General features: G+C 37.6%; 1 protein-coding gene across 7 annotated transcripts in view; it reads left to right on the top strand.

Moving 5' to 3' along the window:
- The window catches only part of EZH2 (enhancer of zeste 2 polycomb repressive complex 2 subunit), a 49,590-nt gene that overhangs the window by 24,651 nt on the left and 3,597 nt on the right, over positions 1-21,342 (top strand). For 3 of the 7 annotated variants that reach the window (XM_065052127.1, XM_065052129.1, XM_065052128.1), the window contains exons 5-15: positions 1,006-1,126; positions 3,252-3,395; positions 3,936-4,038; positions 4,592-4,755; positions 11,125-11,216; positions 12,187-12,427; positions 12,837-13,006; positions 13,390-13,484; positions 19,312-19,352; positions 20,475-20,600; positions 20,979-21,157. In XM_065052127.1, coding sequence (XP_064908199.1) covers positions 1,006-1,126; positions 3,252-3,395; positions 3,936-4,038; positions 4,592-4,755; positions 11,125-11,216; positions 12,187-12,427; positions 12,837-13,006; positions 13,390-13,484; positions 19,312-19,352; positions 20,475-20,600; positions 20,979-21,157 — 1,476 coding nt within the window. Of the gene's footprint in view, positions 1-1,005; positions 1,145-3,251; positions 3,396-3,935; positions 4,039-4,591; positions 4,756-11,124; positions 11,217-12,186; positions 12,428-12,836; positions 13,007-13,389; positions 13,485-19,311; positions 19,353-20,474; positions 20,601-20,978; positions 21,158-21,342 lie in introns of all 7 variants that reach the window. The other 4 variants (XM_065052126.1, XM_021298048.2, XM_065052124.1 and 1 more) reach the window with 3 other exon arrangements.

Here is a 21,342-nt window from a genome sequence, read left to right as displayed (position 1 = left end):
TGGGTCATCCTTCTTGCCCTTGTTGAAGACTGGAGTAACGCTGGCTTTCTTTCAGTCCTCAGGCAACTCTCCTGTTGTCCAAGACCTTTCAATGATGATGGAGAATGGCTTCACCATAACATCTGCCAACTCTCTCAGTAACTCTGCCTTTTCTGTATCAACCGTCACCAGGGCACCCTTCTCATTGATCATCAGACCTACATTTTCCCCTAATCTTCCTTTTGCTGCTGATGTACTTGAAGAAGTCCTTCTTGTTGTCTTTGACATTCCTGGCCAGAATTTCTGCTAAGTGGAGCTTGGCCTTCCTCACCACATCCCTACATACTCTAACAGCCTCCTTGTATTCCTCCCAGGTTGTCTGTCCCTTTTTCCACATTACATAAACATCCTTCTTCCACCTGAGTTTTGACTGAAGTTCCTTACTCATCCATGCTGGCCTCTTACTCCCTTTACTTGATTTCTTCCTCATAGGGATACAGCTGAGAATCAAGGTCTGTAAATTCTACTGAGAAAACATGGGAGTATTAATGCATTTAGTCTATATGTGGACAAAAAAAATGACAGTGAAGTTCAGGTTAAATTGCGAAGCATGTCTGTGCTTGCTCTTTAGACAACTTGAATTTATACTTTCTTTGTATCACATTTTCTTATCTCTGGAAAAACAATGAAGTGAACTGAGGGAAGGGAGAATTAACTTATTAAAGGCAAGCTTCCCAAAGCTAGGAATCTTCCTGTGTTTTAGTAGTGGAAGCTTTGTGGAAACACCCTGCTTAACCTTAATGTTTGAAGCTAGTGTCAGTATCTTGAGCCACTCAACACTAGCACAAGAAACTGTTGAAGCTGAGTTTTGTTTTATTTATCTAGTTAATGGTAAATGTGCTAAAGCAGTGAAGTCAGTTATTTAACTGTGATAGCTACACACTTGTAGATCATGAAAATGGCAATACAGAAATGGTCAACTGAAAATGCAATTTTTAATTGCTTGATTATAACTGTCGTTATTAGGTAGAAGATGAAACTGTTTTACATAACATTCCATATATGGGAGACGAAGTGCTTGACCAGGATGGTACCTTCATTGAAGAACTGATCAAGAACTATGATGGGAAAGTGCATGGAGACAGAGGTGAGCCCAAACATTCAGGTATACTAATTACTTCTTCCTACATAAATAATTGTTGTCAATGTTGCTTGTTAAAACTTGATGCTTAATTGTTAGAGTAGTATCTCTAGAATCCCTACATTGTGTAAACATTGGGTATAAAAGACTTCCTTATTTATTTATATCGCTTTGCATTTTCATAAGGTTGTGAGTGTTAAAATAGTAGCACAGGGAAAGTAAACACATTAACTTTTTCCCTAGACGATACAGTAATTAATCACAATGCCTAGGTGCAACACAGAAAAGTTCTTCATCTTCAGTTTTATGCTCAAAGCTTTGCAATATAATAATGAAATGTCCCTCCATGTGTCTTGCCTAGCAGAAAGTGACAGGAGAAGTATGCAGAACTCTGATAATGACAACACTTGCAAATGCAATTTGATAGAATAACATCTTGTGGGTTTTGCTTTTTTTCCTTTAAGGAAATTATTAGCTATTTAAAAACCTCTTTTCTATAAGTTGACTTATAGAGCAGAGCTGTATCCTTTTGTTGGTAGGCTATATATATATATATGTATTCTTAGGGTTAGTTTACCTCTTAGTCTGTGTGGGAGCTGGACTCCATGTGATGTCATCTGTCTCCTGGTTTGTTAAAGTCTCAATGAAGTAGCTGCCTTTCACTTGCTCTGTGTGCCCACTCACAACTGGCTTATACAAGCCTTAACTTAACAGTTGTAAGAGTTTCTTTGACTACTCTGCTTACCCCTTCACAGAAACATTACCACCACCCCTCCCCCCACAAATGGAGAATGGTTTCCTAAAACTGATTATATTCCTGTTAATGCTGGAGTGACTGAGAAAGAACTACATTTTTGAGTACATTGTGTGCTACTCATGAAGGTTAAGCTGCGATTCAATAATAAGTACTACTCAGTCCTACACCAGTCTTGTTAATGTCCTCAGAAGAGCTGGTGCCTTTATATTTCATCAGGAACACGAAATGTTTCATGAGGTTTTGCCTTTGGATATTTTTACAGATTTACTGATTGCTGACATACTTGTCGGAGAACTGGTTATGTCAGAATTGTAACATTGCTAGTAAATGTCTTCTATTATTGATTTAATTTATTATTAAATGAGCTTAGCTTTAAAATTTATCTCGTTTCACTGTCTCAGGTTCCAGGTTTATGATGACAATTACTGTTATGGGTCCTTCAAAATTAGTATGGAAAGTTTAGTCTCCTAATAACTAGTATTCTTGTGCGACTGTAATTAAATGTAGATTCTGTGGGAATATGTAATCCAGAGGCATTCCCATGTAGGAGTTAGAATTGTAAACTAGCTCTGTAATTGGACTTTTGGGAGAGCAATTTGTGCTAACCTGTTGTGTACCCGAAGAGTTCTGCTTAAAACATCCAAACTAAGTACCTGCCTGTTTTCATTGTCCACAGAGGAATAAAACTGTTAGATTCCTTCAAGTTATAGTTTGATATCAAGCCTGAGTCCAGGTTCAAAAGGATGGCCCACACAGTACACAGTTTTTTTTTGAAAAAGAACACCAGTGTCTGTCAACACTAACTACAGTTTTGCACTCTGCAGAAATGTCTTATTGTCCATCTTTGCTGCCCTCTGAATTTCACATCAGAACATAAGCTAATAGGCAAATATATGCAGCATTATATCATTCAGTTTTCTCTTGAATTTTTTTTATATAACTATTTTTTAATTACCTAGTGGGGAAGTGGCTGTTATGGAGCAACCAGCCAAAAATCTCTCTAGAGATTCCCTAGCTGTCCAGGGATAGCTTCATAGACTGTTGCATGCATTGTCAGGGGTTCTGGCATAAAATTTCCTAAATAGTTAGCAAGTATTTTTTTAAATCTTCCAAGGAAGAGGGATGTATTTATGTCTACTGGTATGGAGCACAGGGTGTTGGGAAAATAAAAAAATCCTTCCTTCTCCCCTTCCCACATGTCAGTCTAAGAAATATATACTATTTTTAATTCTTAGTTCTTACATTGAAACTGAGAGGGGGAAATTTTTTTTTTTTCCACAAATTACAACATTTGACATAATTTAATTCAAGTGGAGGGAGGATTAAAAATATTTCATATACACTTCATGCTTTTCTGTTTTTGCTGAATTTCAGAATGTGGATTTATCAATGATGAAATATTTGTTGAGCTGGTCAATGCACTTGGTCAATATAGTGATGATGAAGATGATGATGACGGAGATGACAATCCTGATGAAAGAGACGACAAGCAAAAAGATCGGGAAGGTAACAGAATGGGTATGTCTGTCTGCCAACTTCAAAAATTAAAACTATAAAACCCTTTTCTTTAATAACTCAATAAATTGTTTCAAACCCCTCTGCTTGATAGTTTTCAGGTCTAAAATGGCCTTTTCTTCATTTATAATTTAGTTCAAGAGTTGTACAGAGAGTCCCACGAAAGGTGCTTTTGCCAATTTTTATTTATCTCCGTAGTGGGACAATCAAATGCACCAAAAGTCAGTTTGGTATCTGTCTAATAAATGCTTGTGTACTCCTCAGAAAATGAAATATCATTATTCTAAATTATGCAAGAGTTCTGAATTGCCATCTCCATCAGCTGGTGAAAAAATGGTTTCTCCACATTTTACTAGTAGAGTTCTCTCAGCAGTAAAGATTGCTTCGTGCAGTTTAAGTTGTCTGTAATTTAGAAATGAAAACCTTTGCTTCTTTTTTATTAGGATTTTGGCGAAGTCCCCCTTTCTCTCAACACCTCATTGAAGTAGCAAAGGAGCAGAAATATAATTTTTTTGTTTTCCAAACTTTTTGCTTCTTTGACAGAGAAAGAAAGCCACCCACCTCGGAAATTTCCTTCTGACAAGATATTTGAAGCCATTTCCTCAATGTTTCCAGACAAGGGTACAGCAGAAGAATTGAAAGAGAAGTAAGAAAGTATTTTAGGATGTATTGCTATGTTGCATTATGAAAAAAAGATTCCTTGACTTTGTTAAATATTTGTCAATTAGGAATGGTCTCCCTTGCAGGTAGGTTCTATGGCAGTTGTGTAACTTCTGCAAGTGACATTTGAAGGGCATTGGCTTTTCCCACAGAGTCAAAAACTACAGAGGTGCTTATTAGCCTCCCTTTAAACTATTGAAAAGTGTGTGCTTGCATGTGTTTAATAATGTATGGTTATTTTTTTGAGGTGGTAAAATAAAAACTTTTTTAAAGTCTCATTTTTGGAGTTAGTAAGTAATATATATGAGGAGATGATGGTTTAGAAAACAAACGCATTATTTCCTAGCCAATTTTATATTTGTGTTAATGAATATGGAATCAATAACTTGTCATGTCACTGACAGATTTACCTCTCTAGCTGGCACATATTTCTTAATTTTTTTAAATTTGTCACTGAAAATGCAAAGTGGTACTGCAATCAAAAATTACTGTTTTTTTTCATTATACTGAACAAATAATTTCTATTTCTTTCTTTTAAGATACAAAGAACTCACTGAGCAGCAGCTTCCCGGAGCTCTTCCTCCTGAGTGTACACCAAACATAGATGGACCAAATGCTAAATCTGTTCAGAGGGAGCAAAGCCTGCACTCGTTTCACACACTCTTCTGCAGGCGCTGTTTTAAATATGATTGCTTCTTACATCGTAAGTGCAATTATAGTGTGCTTGTATATCTCTTAGTTTAAAAGTACCATAAGATGCAGTACAGAAGGAAGGAAAGAGAAGAAAAAATAAAAGCAGTAATATTGCTAAAGTTTAAGAAAACAATGTGTGCATATTAACATCTATTTGCAGTGAAAACTATACCTCAAAAAAATTGAATGCACCTGTTTGGGGTAGTTTGTTTTGCTTTTTACATTTAGGAGCTCATATAGAATTCCTGGCTTGGACCAACCTGTAGTATTACTTCTCTTTTTATGATCCTCAAGGAAACTACATTGTTTTCTACTGCTGTTTCGGTGTTACACTTCCTCAGTTTGTGCATGGAGAATGGAATATATTTCTCCCTAAAAATACCTGGTTATTCATCAGGCTTGCTTCACTTTCCAGCAGGTGGAATGAATATCCGTGAACAATTTTATTCTTTATTCTCTCAGGTTACTTTCTAGCTACTTTACTTGTACCTGGTAATTTGAAGAATAGTTTCAGAGTCTTAGAAATTGTGATATTCTTTCTACTGAATTGCTTTCATGTTGCCTCATTCTTTGGGGGCAAGAATTTAACAAGAGCATCAGCAATGATGTTAGTTTCCATTTGCGAAGCATGAAGAATAAGAGCGATTCTAAAGTGCTACTTGAGATAACTCTTTCTCTGAGAATGGAGTCACAGGTAAAGGGGAACCTAACAGTCAAATGTAAAGTGGTTTCGACTTGTAGTCGAATGCTATGATGAGCTCTATTTCAAATTAATTTTCTCTTTTGACTTAACTGTTCATTTGCATGTTCCACTGTGAGTGTGCATGCATGTTCATTTAGAAATCTTTGTGCTTTGTCAGCAGCTCCTTATCCAGCACACGTGCAATCTAACTGTATTTGTACTTCACACTGAAGGCTTTACACAGTGCTGCTGCTTTTTAGTATTGCTTAGTTGCCTTTCAGTTTTGCAGAGGAACAGAGTAGTTCTCAGATGGCGGAGGGGAAAAGCTTTTCCTCTTCCTAGTTTCTTTAGTATTTGTGGCTTTTGGACTTAGGTCTTTTAGTTTCACTTTCTCCTTGCATTCTGTTGGCAGGCCTTGCTTGAAAATACAAAGAAAGAAGCTCTTGCTTCTGAATAATGTTTAAGCTGCCTTGTCTAACCAGCTTCAACACAGCGTGTTCTGTGAAGCTGTAGGTTTTGTTTAGAAGTATCTTAGTTGCCTGGATGACTCATACTAAGAAGCATTGTGTGCAACTTTAGTCTGTAGGACAGGGAAGTAAAGCTGTATTCTACCTCTTGGCAAATGCATTTGTGTGGTAGTGGTTTTACAAGTTCTTGACACTCTCAATAGTCTACCAGGGAGACTGAGCACCAGTCTAGTTTTACTTCTTCAAAAGGTGTCACGGTTTCTCTTATCCCCATACAGGCCACCAATAATAAAACCAAGACAAAAGGATTTTGGTTTTTAAGTCATCAAGAAAGCGTTGTCCACACGTAATGGGAACGAACTTTTTACAATAGCACCCCAGAAGACTTTAGGTACTTTTGCAGCAGTGGTTTTAGGCTATTTTTCTCACTGATTTTATGAACTTTTAGGCGTTTTCCAGTGAAGATGTCTTGCTCCTTTAAAATACACATGTATTTGGTTACTTGCATAGTTTATGTAGATTTGCTTTTCATAGTAATTTTTGCAGATTGTTAAAAATAGAGCTGAAAGAATCCACAGACCACATTTTGGTACCTACTACTCTGAGGAGCCAGGTGTTACCAGTACACAGTTTTGGAGCACCATCTCTGTGAGACTTCCCCTAGTGCTGTGAAGGGATGGGTTCATAGTGTTGTTCATTTTCACACGTTCTTAAGTGCCAGTTTCAGGCAATGTTATAGTCCAGAGTCATGTCACTGATTGGTTGTAGGACCTCAGTTCTCACACTAGCAGCATCCTTTAGCTGAATGTGTTGTGCCCCATTTCTCTGTGTTCATAACCTTTGGAGGGAAGACAAAGTGTTTATGCTAAAAGATTGCCTAGGTTCTCGTTGATGGTGATTTTTGATAAGCCCCCTAAACAAGTCAGTATTCTTTCCAAAGTGGTGTATGTCCAAGGCTTTATTTTAAATCATGCCTCATGAAAAAAAAGGCCCAAACTTTAAGTCATCTCTTCAGGTTTTCAGGGCCATAGCAGAAAGAAGGAAGAATAACACTTCTGTGGAGGCATTCAAGATGTACCTTTGTGTCAAGATGGATTGTGAAGTTACCAGTTATGTTGATGCTCTTCGTGACAGCTTATGCAGCACATACCTTGTCACTGATAAAAGTTTATTTGGTACTTGACCACTGCAAAGAGATCTCCTGAAGTATGATTCGCACTTTTACTATATGTAATAGCTTCCAGACCGGACACTGAATGTAGTAAACTGATGCTTCAGTCACCATTCCCTGAAGACATATCCAAATGCCACCTCTGCAATGGCTGGTCACTGCTTTGGATGCATTGCTTCCTTCTGCTTTTTTCTTTAGTAACACCAAGGAAAGAGGATTGGTGTTTGTCTGTCTGTGTGTCTGTCCGTTGCTAGGAATTACCTGTTAAGAACTGAGCCACTTTTATGACCTCTTTACTTTCCATGTATTTGTAAGTCTGCTGGTCAAAATCCACCAGATTCATTGCTGGGAACAAGTAGTTTATCAAAAAAGACTACTCTGGTTATACGAAGGCTGCATTAGCAATTTAACTTTTTTAAAAAGTTCATAACATTTTTACTAGCACCTTAATCAGTTGCCCCTGTGTTCTACTTCATACAGTTGCCAAGCACTACAGAATGATGTCCTGGCTTCTGCAGATGACTTTTTGGGTTTAATTACCTTATTAACATGGTGGGCTATAGTGATCAGATGTGTACTTTGAAAGGCACAAATCTCTGGAGAAGGCAAAGAAAATTAAAAAAATTACAGGAATTCTATTAGATGTGGGTTTGATTTTGTAATTTCCCCTCTTAGATTCCATTTTTGTTAAGATTAGCCTTGTTTTATGTAGTCTCAAATCTTTATTCTAGAACATTTGAGTTAAATATTGGAAAAGTTATCATTAGATTTTTAACATATCAAGTCCCCTTGACGACCTGGCAATCCCTTTATGTGCAGGTGATGACATTACTGAAAAAACTTGTGTACCGACTTCATTTGCTGGCAGCAAGGAATTATGCCTAAATGTCTGGACTAACAAAGAATTTAGAAGAAGGAAAAATATCAGGTAGGGAGAATTTCCCAAATAGCTTGACTATGAAGAAAATGTACATTTCAGGCTAATCTATTGCCTGTGTACTTTCACATTACGAAAAATATGAGACTTGAGCCCATTGGCGATAAGACAGGTAATAAATCTCAAAGACAGAAAACATGCTTAGTGAAGCAGGTTTAGAATTACTTTCCTAGGGAAATTATTGAAGAAATATGTAGTTTATTTATTTATGAAATTCTGCAGTGTTGTTTCTGATTTTGAAAAAAACCTTAGTATTAGTATTTGCAAGATTTATAATACAGCTATACAGTTTTGTTCTTGTTCTGGTCCTTTATTCGTAACAATCCTCCCAAAAAATACCTTGCAACAGTGGTAGATTCTGACTGTAGTTGTCAGTACTATACTATGTTGAGTGTTTTTGAAATAGTGGAATACACAATATTATTCTAGTATTAAGTAACAGATATAGCATATTTTTGAGGTCTCGCTGTTTTAAAAAGTCAAATATTGACTTGTTTCACTGCATTACAGACTAAACATTTCTTTATTGTCTGAAGGAAAACAATTTTCTTAAAAATAAACACTTATTTTAGAACCTTGTACAAATGAACTTGAGAGGGATGTTTGCATTTGCAAGTGACATGAAGGAGAATAGTTTCGTTTTGTGCACATTGTAGCATTCTGATATGGATGATGGGTTGCGAATGTTTTACTGTTCTTTTGCATTGTTGCAAAATTATTTTCTTTGTGGTATGAAGACAGGATAAAAGAGTTATGTGAAAAACAAAACAAAACCAAAACCCAAACAAACCCAAACCTGGATAAAAGAAACAGTATACTGTGCAAATTTAAAGATTCAGTGTTCAAAAATGTGTTGTTTTACTTTTTCCCCACCGCTTTTGGGTGAGGGGCTCCTGTCATCTTATTGTTTCTTAAAAGCTGGAAAAAGTTGGAATAATTTGGCATTAAATTGCAAGGTTTCTTTATTTAACATATTTTACCTACAGAATGTATGAATATATGAGAAGTGACATGCCACACAAAAACTTTTAACTGGAATGTGAGGAAGAGAGTAAAGAGTGCTAATAGCAACAATGTGCATGTATTACATTCCTATACTCGCTTGTAAATAATTTTTATGTATATATGTGTTTGTATGTGGAAAATTGAAGCTTTTTGTTTGTTTCCAGATTTATAAAATTGAATGTATTTCCCTGGTGAAAGTGATGCAATATTTAATTAGCGATACTTTTATATCTTGTGTATCTTTTTAAGAAAGTCTTGGAAGAATACATTGTTTCCCTGAGGTTCCCATGTGCTGCTGTCACTAATACAGACAAAAAATTATAGAATTTATTATTTGATTTCTAGCACACCTTTCCTTGTGGAAGGGGAGCATGAAGTGATGGTTCCAAGACAGAGTGGCTTCATCAGAGAAGCTGACTTAAGAAGTGCTCACCATCACTGGTTGCCCCCCCGCACTGGTGCTAAAACAAGCACTTGCGGAGCTGCGCTGCAAACCAGATCACTGAAACAAGATTTGCTTTTAAAAATGTTGTCTGAAGACATGTGAGCTTTGCCCACATTATTTAAAAAGGGAGGAAATGCATTTTAAAAGTTCAGTCTTGAAAGCTTAGTAGACTGTCGTAAAGGGAAGCTTCATGCACAATCTAGATATGAGTAGGAAAGCCTATGGTGGTGGCTTAAGAAAGGAGAAAGATGTGTGTGATGTTGGTACAGAACAGCCCTTACAGACTAATATGGGTGAGAGGGCAGGGATTTCTTCTTTTGGTTTGAACATTAGTGCTTTATTCACTGAGTGTTGAAAAACTTAACTGTAAGTCACAATTGCCTAACTGCAGCTGTGGCAAAACTGCAGCATAAGTGCTTTTACAATGCTTGTCATCATGTATTTTCAGACGGACATCTTTTATAGGTGTTCACGGAGTTTTAGGAAACAAACAGCTAGCATCGAGTAGTCTTCTTATTAAACTTGAATATATTCTTCATTTTTGTTCCATGCAGTTGTATATGCCACTGTTAGCACATTTATGGGGGGAAAGAGTGTTTATTGATATCTTAATATCTATCTCTAGATATTAACAAAAAAATTTTTTTTTTCCTTGAGCATGGAGGAATTTTAAAAAAAGAATTGCAGAAAACTAAGGATGCTATTTTAGAAAGCTCCTAATGTAATTTGGGAACATAAGTATACGAGTTCTGGTGAGAGTCCAGCTTCAAGTTTTCCAGTCTTCAGTTAAGTAAGGGATATGGAAGAGTTCCCAAGACTTTAAGCAAAACCAGGAAAGTCAGTCTCTGCAAACATCTTGCTGGGAGGCAGAAATTGCACAAAGGGAAGGCTGGTAGAGATAAGCTCTGGCAAAGGGAATGGGTAGGAAACTTATAAAAGTGCTCATGTTGCATCTGTAATGTACTCAGTTCTGCTCCATTCTGAGTTGCTGTTCTGCAACGTACACAGAGACCATCAGATATGTTAACAGACACTTCTCTGCAAGTTGCAGACCTAATTTGGGTAGTTCTGATCTGTAGTAACTGTGATGCTAACTTACTTTTACACTGCAGCTGGGATATAGGAACTGAACTCTTTATCACCTCTCAGCTTAGCTGGAGTGGTGATAAACTACTAGAGTAAAAGTTCCTTTCTGTAGTTCTCACTAACAAAAATGAAAACTGGGGCCATTACCTTTCCAAAGTTTGTGGGGTTGGATTTTTTTGACCAGTTAGAAATTGAACACCTGCATCTTATGGACTGAGAGATGCTCATGCGTTAGTAGAAGAAGCCCTGAGTAATTCTGTTTAACATGGTAGTGGAAATAAAGTTTGTTCTGTTTGTTGGGGAGATATAGCAAGCCTTCCTTGATACATGAAACAAACGTGATGTTCATCTTCACAGATGTAAACGGGCACATGCAAAACTTATCCATGTGCTGTCTGTATTTATGTGGTAAGTCAAATGTTACTAGATGGTGTTTGTTTTGTAGGGTTTTCCCATTTGTGTGCGGGGTTTTTTTTTTGTGTTGTTCTAGTTCTGATAAACCTTGTGTTTTAGATAATGTTTGAGGTTAGATATTTAGTGTGTTTTTAATATTAAAACTTACAAATGTGGTGTTTTGATTCAACAGCATTCCATGCAACTCCTAATACTTATAAACGAAAGAATACAGAAACAGCATTAGATAATAAGCCTTGTGGACCGCACTGTTATCAACATCTGGTAAGATAATTTCAAATGTCAGAATTCGCTAAAGCAGTGCTAGTTGCAGTATAGCAAGCTACACTTTGTGTAAGAACATGCTGGATCTATGATAGTATGCATACTTGTGGGCCACTTGCAGTCAAGTATGTTATCTTCAAAAGAAAAAAGAACTTCTAATCAGCAAATGAAAGTCTTAAGTAGAAGGAATTTTTAGCTCTATTAGATGTAGCCTGAGAGATTTTTAGGGAAGAAAGATTATTACCTCCTAATAATGTGTTGCTGCTTACTGTCTCCCATCTAGTCAGAAGAACTGGGTCTTACAGACTTAGTTTGCTTCTAAGTTATGTATCGACAAAAAATTGTAGGTTTTTTTTAGTTTGCCGAAGGTGGATTCCATCCAGTATATATGCTCTTAAGAAACAACAAGATGGAAATTAATAAGGGGAAGTCCTTAGTAATGTAATTTCAAATCTCTTTCCTACTTTCAGTAATTTTTTAGTATGCAAAACAATGTAATTTTTTTAATCCAAAATCTTGATAGGCCTTGTCGGACCCCTCTCTACTAGAAAACAAATTGCCAGTGATTGGATTTTTAAAAATGCGGAATACGTATTTTGTAGGTGCCATGTGCAAGAAGAATTATTGTATTTTGAAAGGTATTCTCTGTGGGAAAATATCTTTTTCCCATGATCTAGAAAAATGCAAACTTACTACTAAATTATTTTCTACTTGGCAGCCAAACTGAAAGTGGAACTAAATTACTGATATAAGTATTTTGTAAAGGTAGATTTTCTTTTTTCGTGTTAGCATCAGAAGTATTTATTTTCATGATTAGAGTACAATTAACTGGAATTTGTGTGTACATGATTAGTTTGTAGAATAATTAAAAGTTACACAGTATGCAAGTGGAACATGTTCTTCCCCAACCCTGACCACGGGTGAAAACACTACAATTTTCATTAAAATAATTTCAATGGTTTGTGATTAGGAAGGTGCAAAGGAGTTTGCAGCTGCCTTGACTGCTGAGCGTATAAAGACACCACCAAAGCGCCCAGGTGGCCGCCGGAGGGGAAGACTTCCAAACAACACCAGCAGACCCAGCACACCGACAATAAATGTATTGGAATCAAAAGACACAGATAGTGATAGAGAAGCTGGAACTGAAACTGGAGGAGAAAACAATGATAAAGAAGAAGAAGAAAAGAAAGATGAAACGTCCAGTTCCTCTGGTAAGGCTACTCAATGCTTCATTATTCAATTAGCTGCAGTGCTTGAGAGTATAAAACCAAGTTGAGCCACGTGATCTTAGAAGCCATGTATGTGGAATGTACAGAACTGAGTGAAAAGACAGAGTAAGAATATGAGTTTAAAGAAATAGAACCCTGTAACAAAATTTCCAGATTATCTCAATTTATGTATAGAGATGAGATTGTGTAATTTCAACAGGTTAGTGTTACCTAATTTTTAACTTCTTTAAGAGCCATGTGAAAAGTACTGTTTTGTTGTGGCATTTGGATAGAAAACAACAGCAACTTGGAATGTTTTTAACTAAAGTTAATAATTTGACATTTTTAAGGGCTGTGTGAATTTTTGAAACATGGCCTTACATTGACCCGTACTCTCAATTATTTATTACAGAAGCGAATTCCAGGTGTCAAACACCAATAAAGATGAAGCCAAATATTGAGCCTCCGGAGAATGTGGAATGGAGTGGTGCAGAAGCCTCAATGTTTAGAGTTCTTATTGGCACATACTATGACAACTTCTGTGCAATTGCCAGACTAATTGGGACCAAAACGTGCAGGCAGGTAAGAAAGGGAAGCTTCTTACAAAGGACAATAGCTTTTTACTTTTTAAAGTGAAGTATAGTAATACCAGTATTAATTACTAAAAGAGAAAATTAATTTTCTTGGGTTAATTTTTCTTGGGTTTCCCAAGAATGCTATGATCCAGAACTCGTGACACAACTATATAAAACTTAGGTTTAAAACTGTTTTTAAGTTAAATTTACAGGTTTAGATTAGACTATCTGTTCTTAAATGACAAAAATAAACAGCTTTAAATATATTGAAAAGAGACTGTGACTGCATCTGTAAGTTGTTGGTTGGAGGAATTCATGCTAAGTTAGAAAATGAGCAACTTTGTACTAGTGAGAGATTTATCGTGGATGTATTATGGTATCTCTTGTTAGGTGTATGAGTTTAGAGTAAAGGAATCTAGTATTATTGCTCCAGTCCCTGCTGAAGATGTTGATACTCCTCCCAGAAAGAAGAAAAGGAAACACAGGTAAATCTGTTACTAAATAACCTTAGTGTAACAATAAATACAGGGGATCAGAACAGAAAGTATTTTGGAGGAAAAGTCATGCAACTCTTCTTTTGCTTTCAAAAACAAAATTTGCAGCAATAAAACAAAATGGCATTTTGGTTTCAGACAAAAGTGCTACCACATTGGCAAGTATAACCCTTCCACTTCTGTTGCCCTCCCCCTTCTTTTTAACCTCTTTAACAGCCAGATTCTTGTTAGCCGATTCTTGTAGGTGTATTGCTGCAGGTAATCAAACTGAAGTTTAGTTTAGAAATACTCTAAAGCTGGTTGTAATTAACATTCAAGATATTACGGTTTAATTTTCTTTCAGCAATAAATTTATGAGCATTATAGTGGGATTCAATAATGATTATATGGTGTTTTGTAAATTAAAACTCATGGATTTTTTTTATGGTGGAATGTATTCCATTAAGATTCTATTAAGAATGGAGAGAGTCCAGAGGAGGCCACACAAATGATCAGAGGGCTGGAACACCTCAGCTGTGAGATCAGGTTGAGAGAGTTGGGTTTGTTCAGCCTGGAGAAGAGAAGGCTCTGGAGAGACCCTGTTGTGGCCTTGCTGTACTTAAAAGGTGCCTGTAAGAAGGATGTGGACAGACTTTTTAGAAGGGCTTGTTGCAATAGCACAAGGGGTAGTGGTTTAAAACTAGGAAAGGAGAGGTTTCAGACTAGGCAGGAGGAAGTTTTTTACAGTAATGGTGGTAGAACACTGGCACAAGGTTGCCCAGAGAGGTGGTAGATGCCCCATCCCTGGAAACATTCAAGACCAGGCTGGACGGGGCTTTGAGAAACCTGGTCTAGTTGAAGATGTCCCTGCTCATTGTAGTGGGTTGGACTTAGGTGACCCTTGAAAGGTCCCTTTCAACCCAAACTATTCTATGATTCTTTGATAAGATTAAGATCATCTGTAAACAAAAATGTTGTAGCAAACCAGTCAGATTGCCTTTTTTTCTTTAAGAGACTCTATTTGTTTGTAGCACTCTAGTTTTATTATCAACTAGAACAGCAACTCAAGAACCAGGTTAACAAATTATTACTTAAAGTGAAGCTGCAATGAAGAACAAAACCAAGCCAGAGCCACAAAGATCGTCTGAAACAATTTCTGTTAATTGATTATTTTTATTCCCAGGGATAAGAACACAGGAGATAAAAAGCTGACTGAAAATTGGCAAGAACATTTATTTCTGCAAGCAATAAGTAAACTTTTTTCCATAAAGTTGCCTATTTATCCCCTTAATTTATCCTTATTTTCCCCCAAGTTTGTTCTTCTAGTTCTTCTCCCATCAGTTCTTATTTCTGTCTTAGCTTGTCTAAGTATATTTATTATTTCCAGGCTTAGTGAAATTTGTGATACCGGCTCAAAGCTACTGTTAGCATGGAGTAGAATTTTTCTGCTTTGGTAGCGTAGAGGCAACTGGTGTGAGCTAGGAGAAGATTCTGTGAGCATCTTGAAGAGATTCTTTTCTGAGCAAAAACTATTGCTTTAATGGTCTTGGCACAGCTTTCAAGTTTTTTTGGCGTTTGACATGCTTGACTCTTTAAATCCAGAGTTAGTAGCCATAGTGCATATTCAGAGTGTGCAGTTAGGAATTGCTTTGCTTTCAGCTTCATGCAAACTGCTATGAAAACAGTGCCACTACATCTATTTGAAGAGTGCAACTAAACGGCTCAAATGTGTTTTGAAGCTAAACTAGAATGTATAGTTACCAGGTTGACATTGTTTTGGAGGAATTTAGAGACTTTTTTTTGGTTTGTGATTTGGTTGTTGGTTGTATGTGTGGTGTGTGGGGTTTTTTTGGGGTTGGTTGGTTTGTTTGTTTGTTTTTCTCCAGATAAATGAAAGCACATACCACTATGTGGGGTGTCTTGATCTTATTTTGTTCTTATTAGTTGCCAGTATAAAAACTTTTATGCTAGCAATTTTGTTTTGAAACACCTTTTAATTCTTTTTAACTCTCATTGAAGGAAGGAGGTAATTTTTTCATTTGATTTCACAGAATACGTGGCAATCAAGCTGTCTCCATTCTTCTACGTGCAGTAGTCTTAAAAAAGGAAGACCTTTTAGCCTGCATACATACCACTGTCATCTGAGCATTCGCACATCTAGCAAATAGGAAAACCATCTGGAACTCTTTCTCTGTTTCCTAACTTTCTTTGAGTTGAGTTTACTTACTCCTAGAGTAAATCTAGTCCTAGAGCCAGGAACACCCTTCTGTCCTGTTTGCACTTTTCCATTGCAGGGAACTTGGTGGTCTGCAGGTTTTCCATCTGTATGTGCAGTAGACAGCCTTTGAGCAAAAGCAACATTGACCAAAGAGCAGCAGCAGAAGTTTGATTTTAATGGCCTCTTCTAACTGATTTGAATGCAGGCTTTCTTACAAGCCTTCTTACAGACTTTTCCTGTTTCCCCTGTGATCTAGCTGTACCCGTATAAGCATGGTGAGCAATTAGCTGGTGAGACTACCTCCTTCTTGGATGGTAAAAGATACTCTCTTCCTCCTTCCAATCTGATTTTTACTAGACAGCCATAATAAGCCTTATAAATGAGAGGAGACTTACTGGCTGTCCAAAAAAACTACATAGAAAGTGTTAGGTCCTGTCCTATGTATTAACCTGTCAGTTTGTGAAAACTCTCCTTTGCTGGAGGAGTAAGTACTTCGCATAGAAGCCAATAGAAAAATCTAAACTAAGAATGAATTCAGAAAAGCATGTGCATTGAGAGTGGATGCTTCAGTACTGTTCATTCTTTTACATGTGCATTTTCTTCCATTGCTGGGAGATGAATTGTATTTGCTTTAACTGGTTGGCACTCATTCCTCAGGATTGATAAGGATGTGTTATTGATTGCAGGGCCATGTAATGCTGCTTCTTGGTTATTTTTGTTTTCCTCCCTTCCCTCAATCCCCTATTTGGATGTGAGTTTACTTAGTAAGCTTTATGTGAAAGTATTTTCTCATTTCCCATTTCTTCATTTTCCTCTTCCTGTCACTACCTTCTGCTGGACTACTGCTCACTGCGTGTGCTCGAGTAGCTTACGTGGTTCTGCACAGAGTTCAGGGTGTCTTTTTATAGGGATTTAAACTCTCACTGTTACCAGGCAAAAGGTACAGGCACAGATATCCTTAGGTGCCACCTGGCTGGAAGGCTGAGTCTTGGAGTGGGGGACAGGCCTTGGATGTGATATGATTTAGGGGACTGAAAAGAAGTCTTTGGAGTGATGCCAGAACATCAAACCCCACAGAGACAAAACTACATATATTGACATAATTGGCATCTATTTTGAATTTTCAGTGCTATTTCAGATAGTAGAGTATCCCTGTGCAGAGGAAGAAATGCTAGTGTAGCTTCTTCTGAAGAATGCATTTCTGCTACCTGATTAGCTGATACTGGTGCCTCCTGAAAACACTGGCATAATCTATTAGGTTGTTAGCAGGGAAGAACAATATTTTTCACAGCTTCTGACATAATGCTTCTGGTGACACTTGTTTTATAAGCTGGCTGTCCTGCAGAAGTCAGCAACCAGATGTACAAATCCACCTGCTTGCTTGGAAATCTGGCACTGAGTTTCCAATTTGCCTTTTTTTCTGAAGCTTTGAGTCACAAGTGCTTTCTCAGCTTTTCTGTCTTTTCCTTGCCTCTGCTTCCTGGTGCATGAAACTAGAACCTTGCCTTTTGTTTCTGGTCAAAATAGCAGATTATAGGGCAGATAGATAAATTAGTCCACCTTTAGTATGGTGCTCATTCAGGCTTCAGCTTTGTGCAGTAATCAGGGGAACTTGCAGTGCTTACTGGCAGTTTTTTAAAGGTACAAGCTAATGAACGTAAAATTAATTTTGTTAATCAAACCTCCTGACAATTTAGTCAGTGTTGGCAGCTTGCGTCATGTTATTTTCTGTCATTCTTTGCAATACCTGCTCACACTGTATGTCTCCAGTTCCTTTCTTGCCAGGGTCTCTTCCTCCTGTGACACCAGGCTCTGTTACAAGAGTGGCTCGGCTGATGCCTTCATTGTTGTGACTGCCGTATTTAATTTTCTATCTGAGCTGTTGGCATACTGAAAGTTTTGTTGATGATGGCAATCTTTGTCACATTCGGGTGACCTTGTCAAAATTGGACTCCTTCTTTCAGTTATATGGGAACTACCTTCTTACAAACAGTCAGGGTCTCATAACTCAGAAATACATGTTGGTATCCTTTATTCTCGAGTGAGCCACTCTTTAATAGCAATGTCATCTGTTTATTAGTGCTTTATAATGCTGATAGTCTTTGGGTTTGTGCCCTCCCCTTAACATCAGTTACTTAGACAATTCTGCCTCTCTAAGTTTCTAACCTGTATGGGTTCCTTCAAATGCTGGTAAGAAAGTGGGCTGTTGAGCACTTAACATGAAGTCTAACTATAAAGCTTTGAAAGTGCAATTACATAGACACTCTTGTTTACCTACAGCTGCTGGGGAGAGCGCAGCACACTGTTTGGTTGAAGTAGAAATTGGTATCATGCTTTTATGAAAGAAGTAGTACCTAAAAACTCCTATTTAATTAGTTACAGCAGGAGATATTTTTTTCAGAGCGCGAACTTCCAAGTGTTGCATTCACTGAAAGGCAGAATAGTTTTCTAAGTGTCCTGTGCTGGGAATTTCTGAGTGCATGTGTTCACTAGTATTTTGGACCAGTTATAAGTAAATCTGCACAGAAAGTGAGGTTGCTAAGTGCAGCTAGCCATGTATTATTTAGCCAGGCAGTGAGGCTTCTCCCACATTCTCTTAATGTTGCTATATGACATACTAAGAAACTCCAAGAAATATGAACTTTGAAAATCCTTAGTCCAATTTTTTTATTATGTTTATTCATTTAAATTCAAGTGCTAACTGAAATGGATAGAACTGGAGAAAAAGGATAAATCAATGTTTTTAGTTTAATTTTAAGACTACTGAGATGTAAGTCTGGTTTTCCTTTTGGTACCCAAGGTCCAGACAGGTGTCTTTGGTTGATTGTGTCTGACACTGCCATTCGTGGAATAGTAGATATTTCCTGCCTGAAGAGCTTGCAGTCTGAAACGGATACAAAATAAAAGGAGTAATTGTAACTTACAAGAACTCTAAAGTATAGTGAGTTATGTTATGATGACTAAAAGAAAGTTATTCTTAAAAACAAGCAAACCAAAACACCAAAACAAAAACGCACAAAACCAAAAACCTGCCACTTTTAGCCAAGCTGACAGGGAAAGAGGAGAAAAGAAATACCGATATTGCATCAGTGTGGCTGCGTCAGATGTGATCTCCTGTTGTCATATACTTGGAGCTCAGCACATGAAGGGCAATACTTGGCTGTGACCTGTAGGAGACCACCAGTGTGGTGCTGGGTCCAAGTCCCACAAAGCAGTGGAGAGACCTTCACTCTCCTTTTTTGGCAGGTCGCTCGTGCATCTGCAATTCCATATCCTTCCTGCGGCTGCTGCTGCTCCAGTAGCCGCCTCTCTGCAGGCTGTCCTTAAAGGCCACCTGAATTTAAGCACCTCTAGCCTGGGCCAGGTGGGGCTGCTTGTCTGTACAATCCTGGGACTAGAGGCATGGTGTGGGGAGGGGGAGGGAGCAGTCTGCAGAGTGTTGATTTTTGTCAGCTCCAAGAGGCTGGGGTGGTTCTGCTGCAACCACTTGCGACTTGGGTGCACTTAGCAGAAACTTTCCCATTTCAAGTTAAGTGTGGGTACAAGATGCAGCTGCCTTTCCCAGCCCACTGCAGGAGGAGTTCCTGTCAACCTTCTTGTGTTTGTTTTGTGTTTTTGCAGGTTGTGGGCTGCTCATTGCAGAAAGATACAGCTGAAAAAGGGTTAGCATCTTTCCATTCAATTTATGTCCTGAACTTCTAAGATCCTACTACTGCTGTTTTGGTTTTTTGGGGGTTTGGGTTGGTGGGGTTTTTTTTAGTGTTAGGCCATCATATACTCTCCATGGGGAGCTAGAGAGTATAGGGGGAATAAAAACAAAAAAGTAATCTCTCATTACAGAGGTTGTAGGGGAAAAAAGGTACTGTTTGGTTTATGTAACTGGAAGAGCTCTGTATAATTCCTTCTTGTTTTGGGATGGAGACTGAATTTACAGTCCTTTAAGTACAGCCTCATTGAAGCACAAATACAAATGATATTAACAACAGGAGCTGTGTTAAAAAGTGGCATTTGTTATTTAGAAACGGGTTATTTTAGAAATATTTATCCTAAAATTTATTGAGTGGTTGGGACTTTAGCAACAGAAATAATCAGTGTCTTTCCTTTTTGTTTGCTGATTGCTAATGAGCATATTTATGAATACATGCACACCCAACACAAACTCAGGAGTATTAGCAGCAAATATAACTTAGATAGCACTGAATTCTCCTAGCTGCTCTATAGGTAGAGCTCTAGACTTGTCCCTGATAGTCCCTCCTTGCCTATAAGATGTCAGCATTGTCTGTATTGGAAAATTGACTTGGGAAAGCACAGTGGTATAATGACCAGGTATTATTTTGCCAGTGTGTCTGTTTGAAAGTAGACTGTTGCTCCAGAGTAAAAATGACTGGGTATTTGAGCAAATTTACTTTGCTGAATGATATCAGTGTTGCTCTAGAACATGTTCACACAGGAAATTATACCATTGTAGTTTCGTTTTTCAGTTTTCCGCAGGAGGTAGTTTTCAGCTCTGAATACCTGAAGCAGCTAAGTAATGGGAAGAATGAAGTGCACTAGGAAGCGGGCAACTAATGGTGACAAGCACCTAACTAACGTTACAGTTCTGGTTTGGTGTCTTTTTCTTTTTTTTTAATCCCACTGATTATAGGTTTGGGGGGTTTTTGTTCATTTTTTGGGGTTTTATGTGTAAGTGACTAAAAGGGATTTTTTGCTTTAAAGAGTGAAGGGCATTGCGTATTCTTTGTTTGCACCTTTCAACTTGGTAAAATGTTGCTATTTTTATTCAGATGGGTCATCGAATCATGTTTACAACTATCAGCCATGTGATCATCCACGTCAGCCTTGTGACAGCTCATGTCCATGTGTAATTGCTCAAAACTTCTGTGAGAAGTTTTGCCAGTGCAGCTCAGAATGTAAGTAGAACATTTAAAAGCTATCTATAAGTTCCTATCACTGTGCCAACATTAACTGTACTAGCAGGCAACCTGAACTGCCGTGTTTGCAAGAGCAGCAAATCACATCAAGTCGTGTGAGAAATGAGCACATGTCCAATTTAATTTGACCCTCCTAATTAGTCACTGAATGAAGTTAAAAACAGTATTAAGACATAAAACTGAGGAAGACTAAAGTAAAATCAGACGAGACAAAAATTTACAGTGCTTCTGAAAGTCCTGTACAGATATCAATGGCTATGTTTTTTCTAATATTCTGATATGCTATAATCTGCACTCTTAATTTTACAATGTACTTTTTTCATACTTGGCCTTTTTGTATTCCATATTCCTTTTTAGGCCAAAACAGGTTTCCTGGATGTCGTTGTAAAGCACAATGCAACACTAAGCAGTGTCCATGTTACCTAGCTGTACGTGAATGTGATCCTGACCTTTGTTTAACATGTGGAGCAGCCGACCACTGGGACAGCAAAAATGTTTCTTGCAAGAACTGCAGCATTCAGAGAGGATCCAAAAAAGTATGTAGTTGTACAATTATATTTCTGGTTTTGAGGTAGGTTTGTATTTTTATGCCAGACAATGGAATTTCTTTGCCTCCGTGCTGTCACACAGGACAAAAAAAACCCAAAACAAACAGAAAGGGAGGTGGCTGTCACCTTAGGTTCTCTAGTGCTGCTGTTAAGCTCTGTGTACATTTCATCAT

This window comes from Columba livia, chromosome 2 (genome assembly GCF_036013475.1).
Source record: "Columba livia isolate bColLiv1 breed racing homer chromosome 2, bColLiv1.pat.W.v2, whole genome shotgun sequence".
NCBI lineage: Eukaryota > Metazoa > Chordata > Aves > Columbiformes > Columbidae > Columba > Columba livia.
This window is presented reverse-complemented; position numbering and strand designations above follow the sequence as displayed.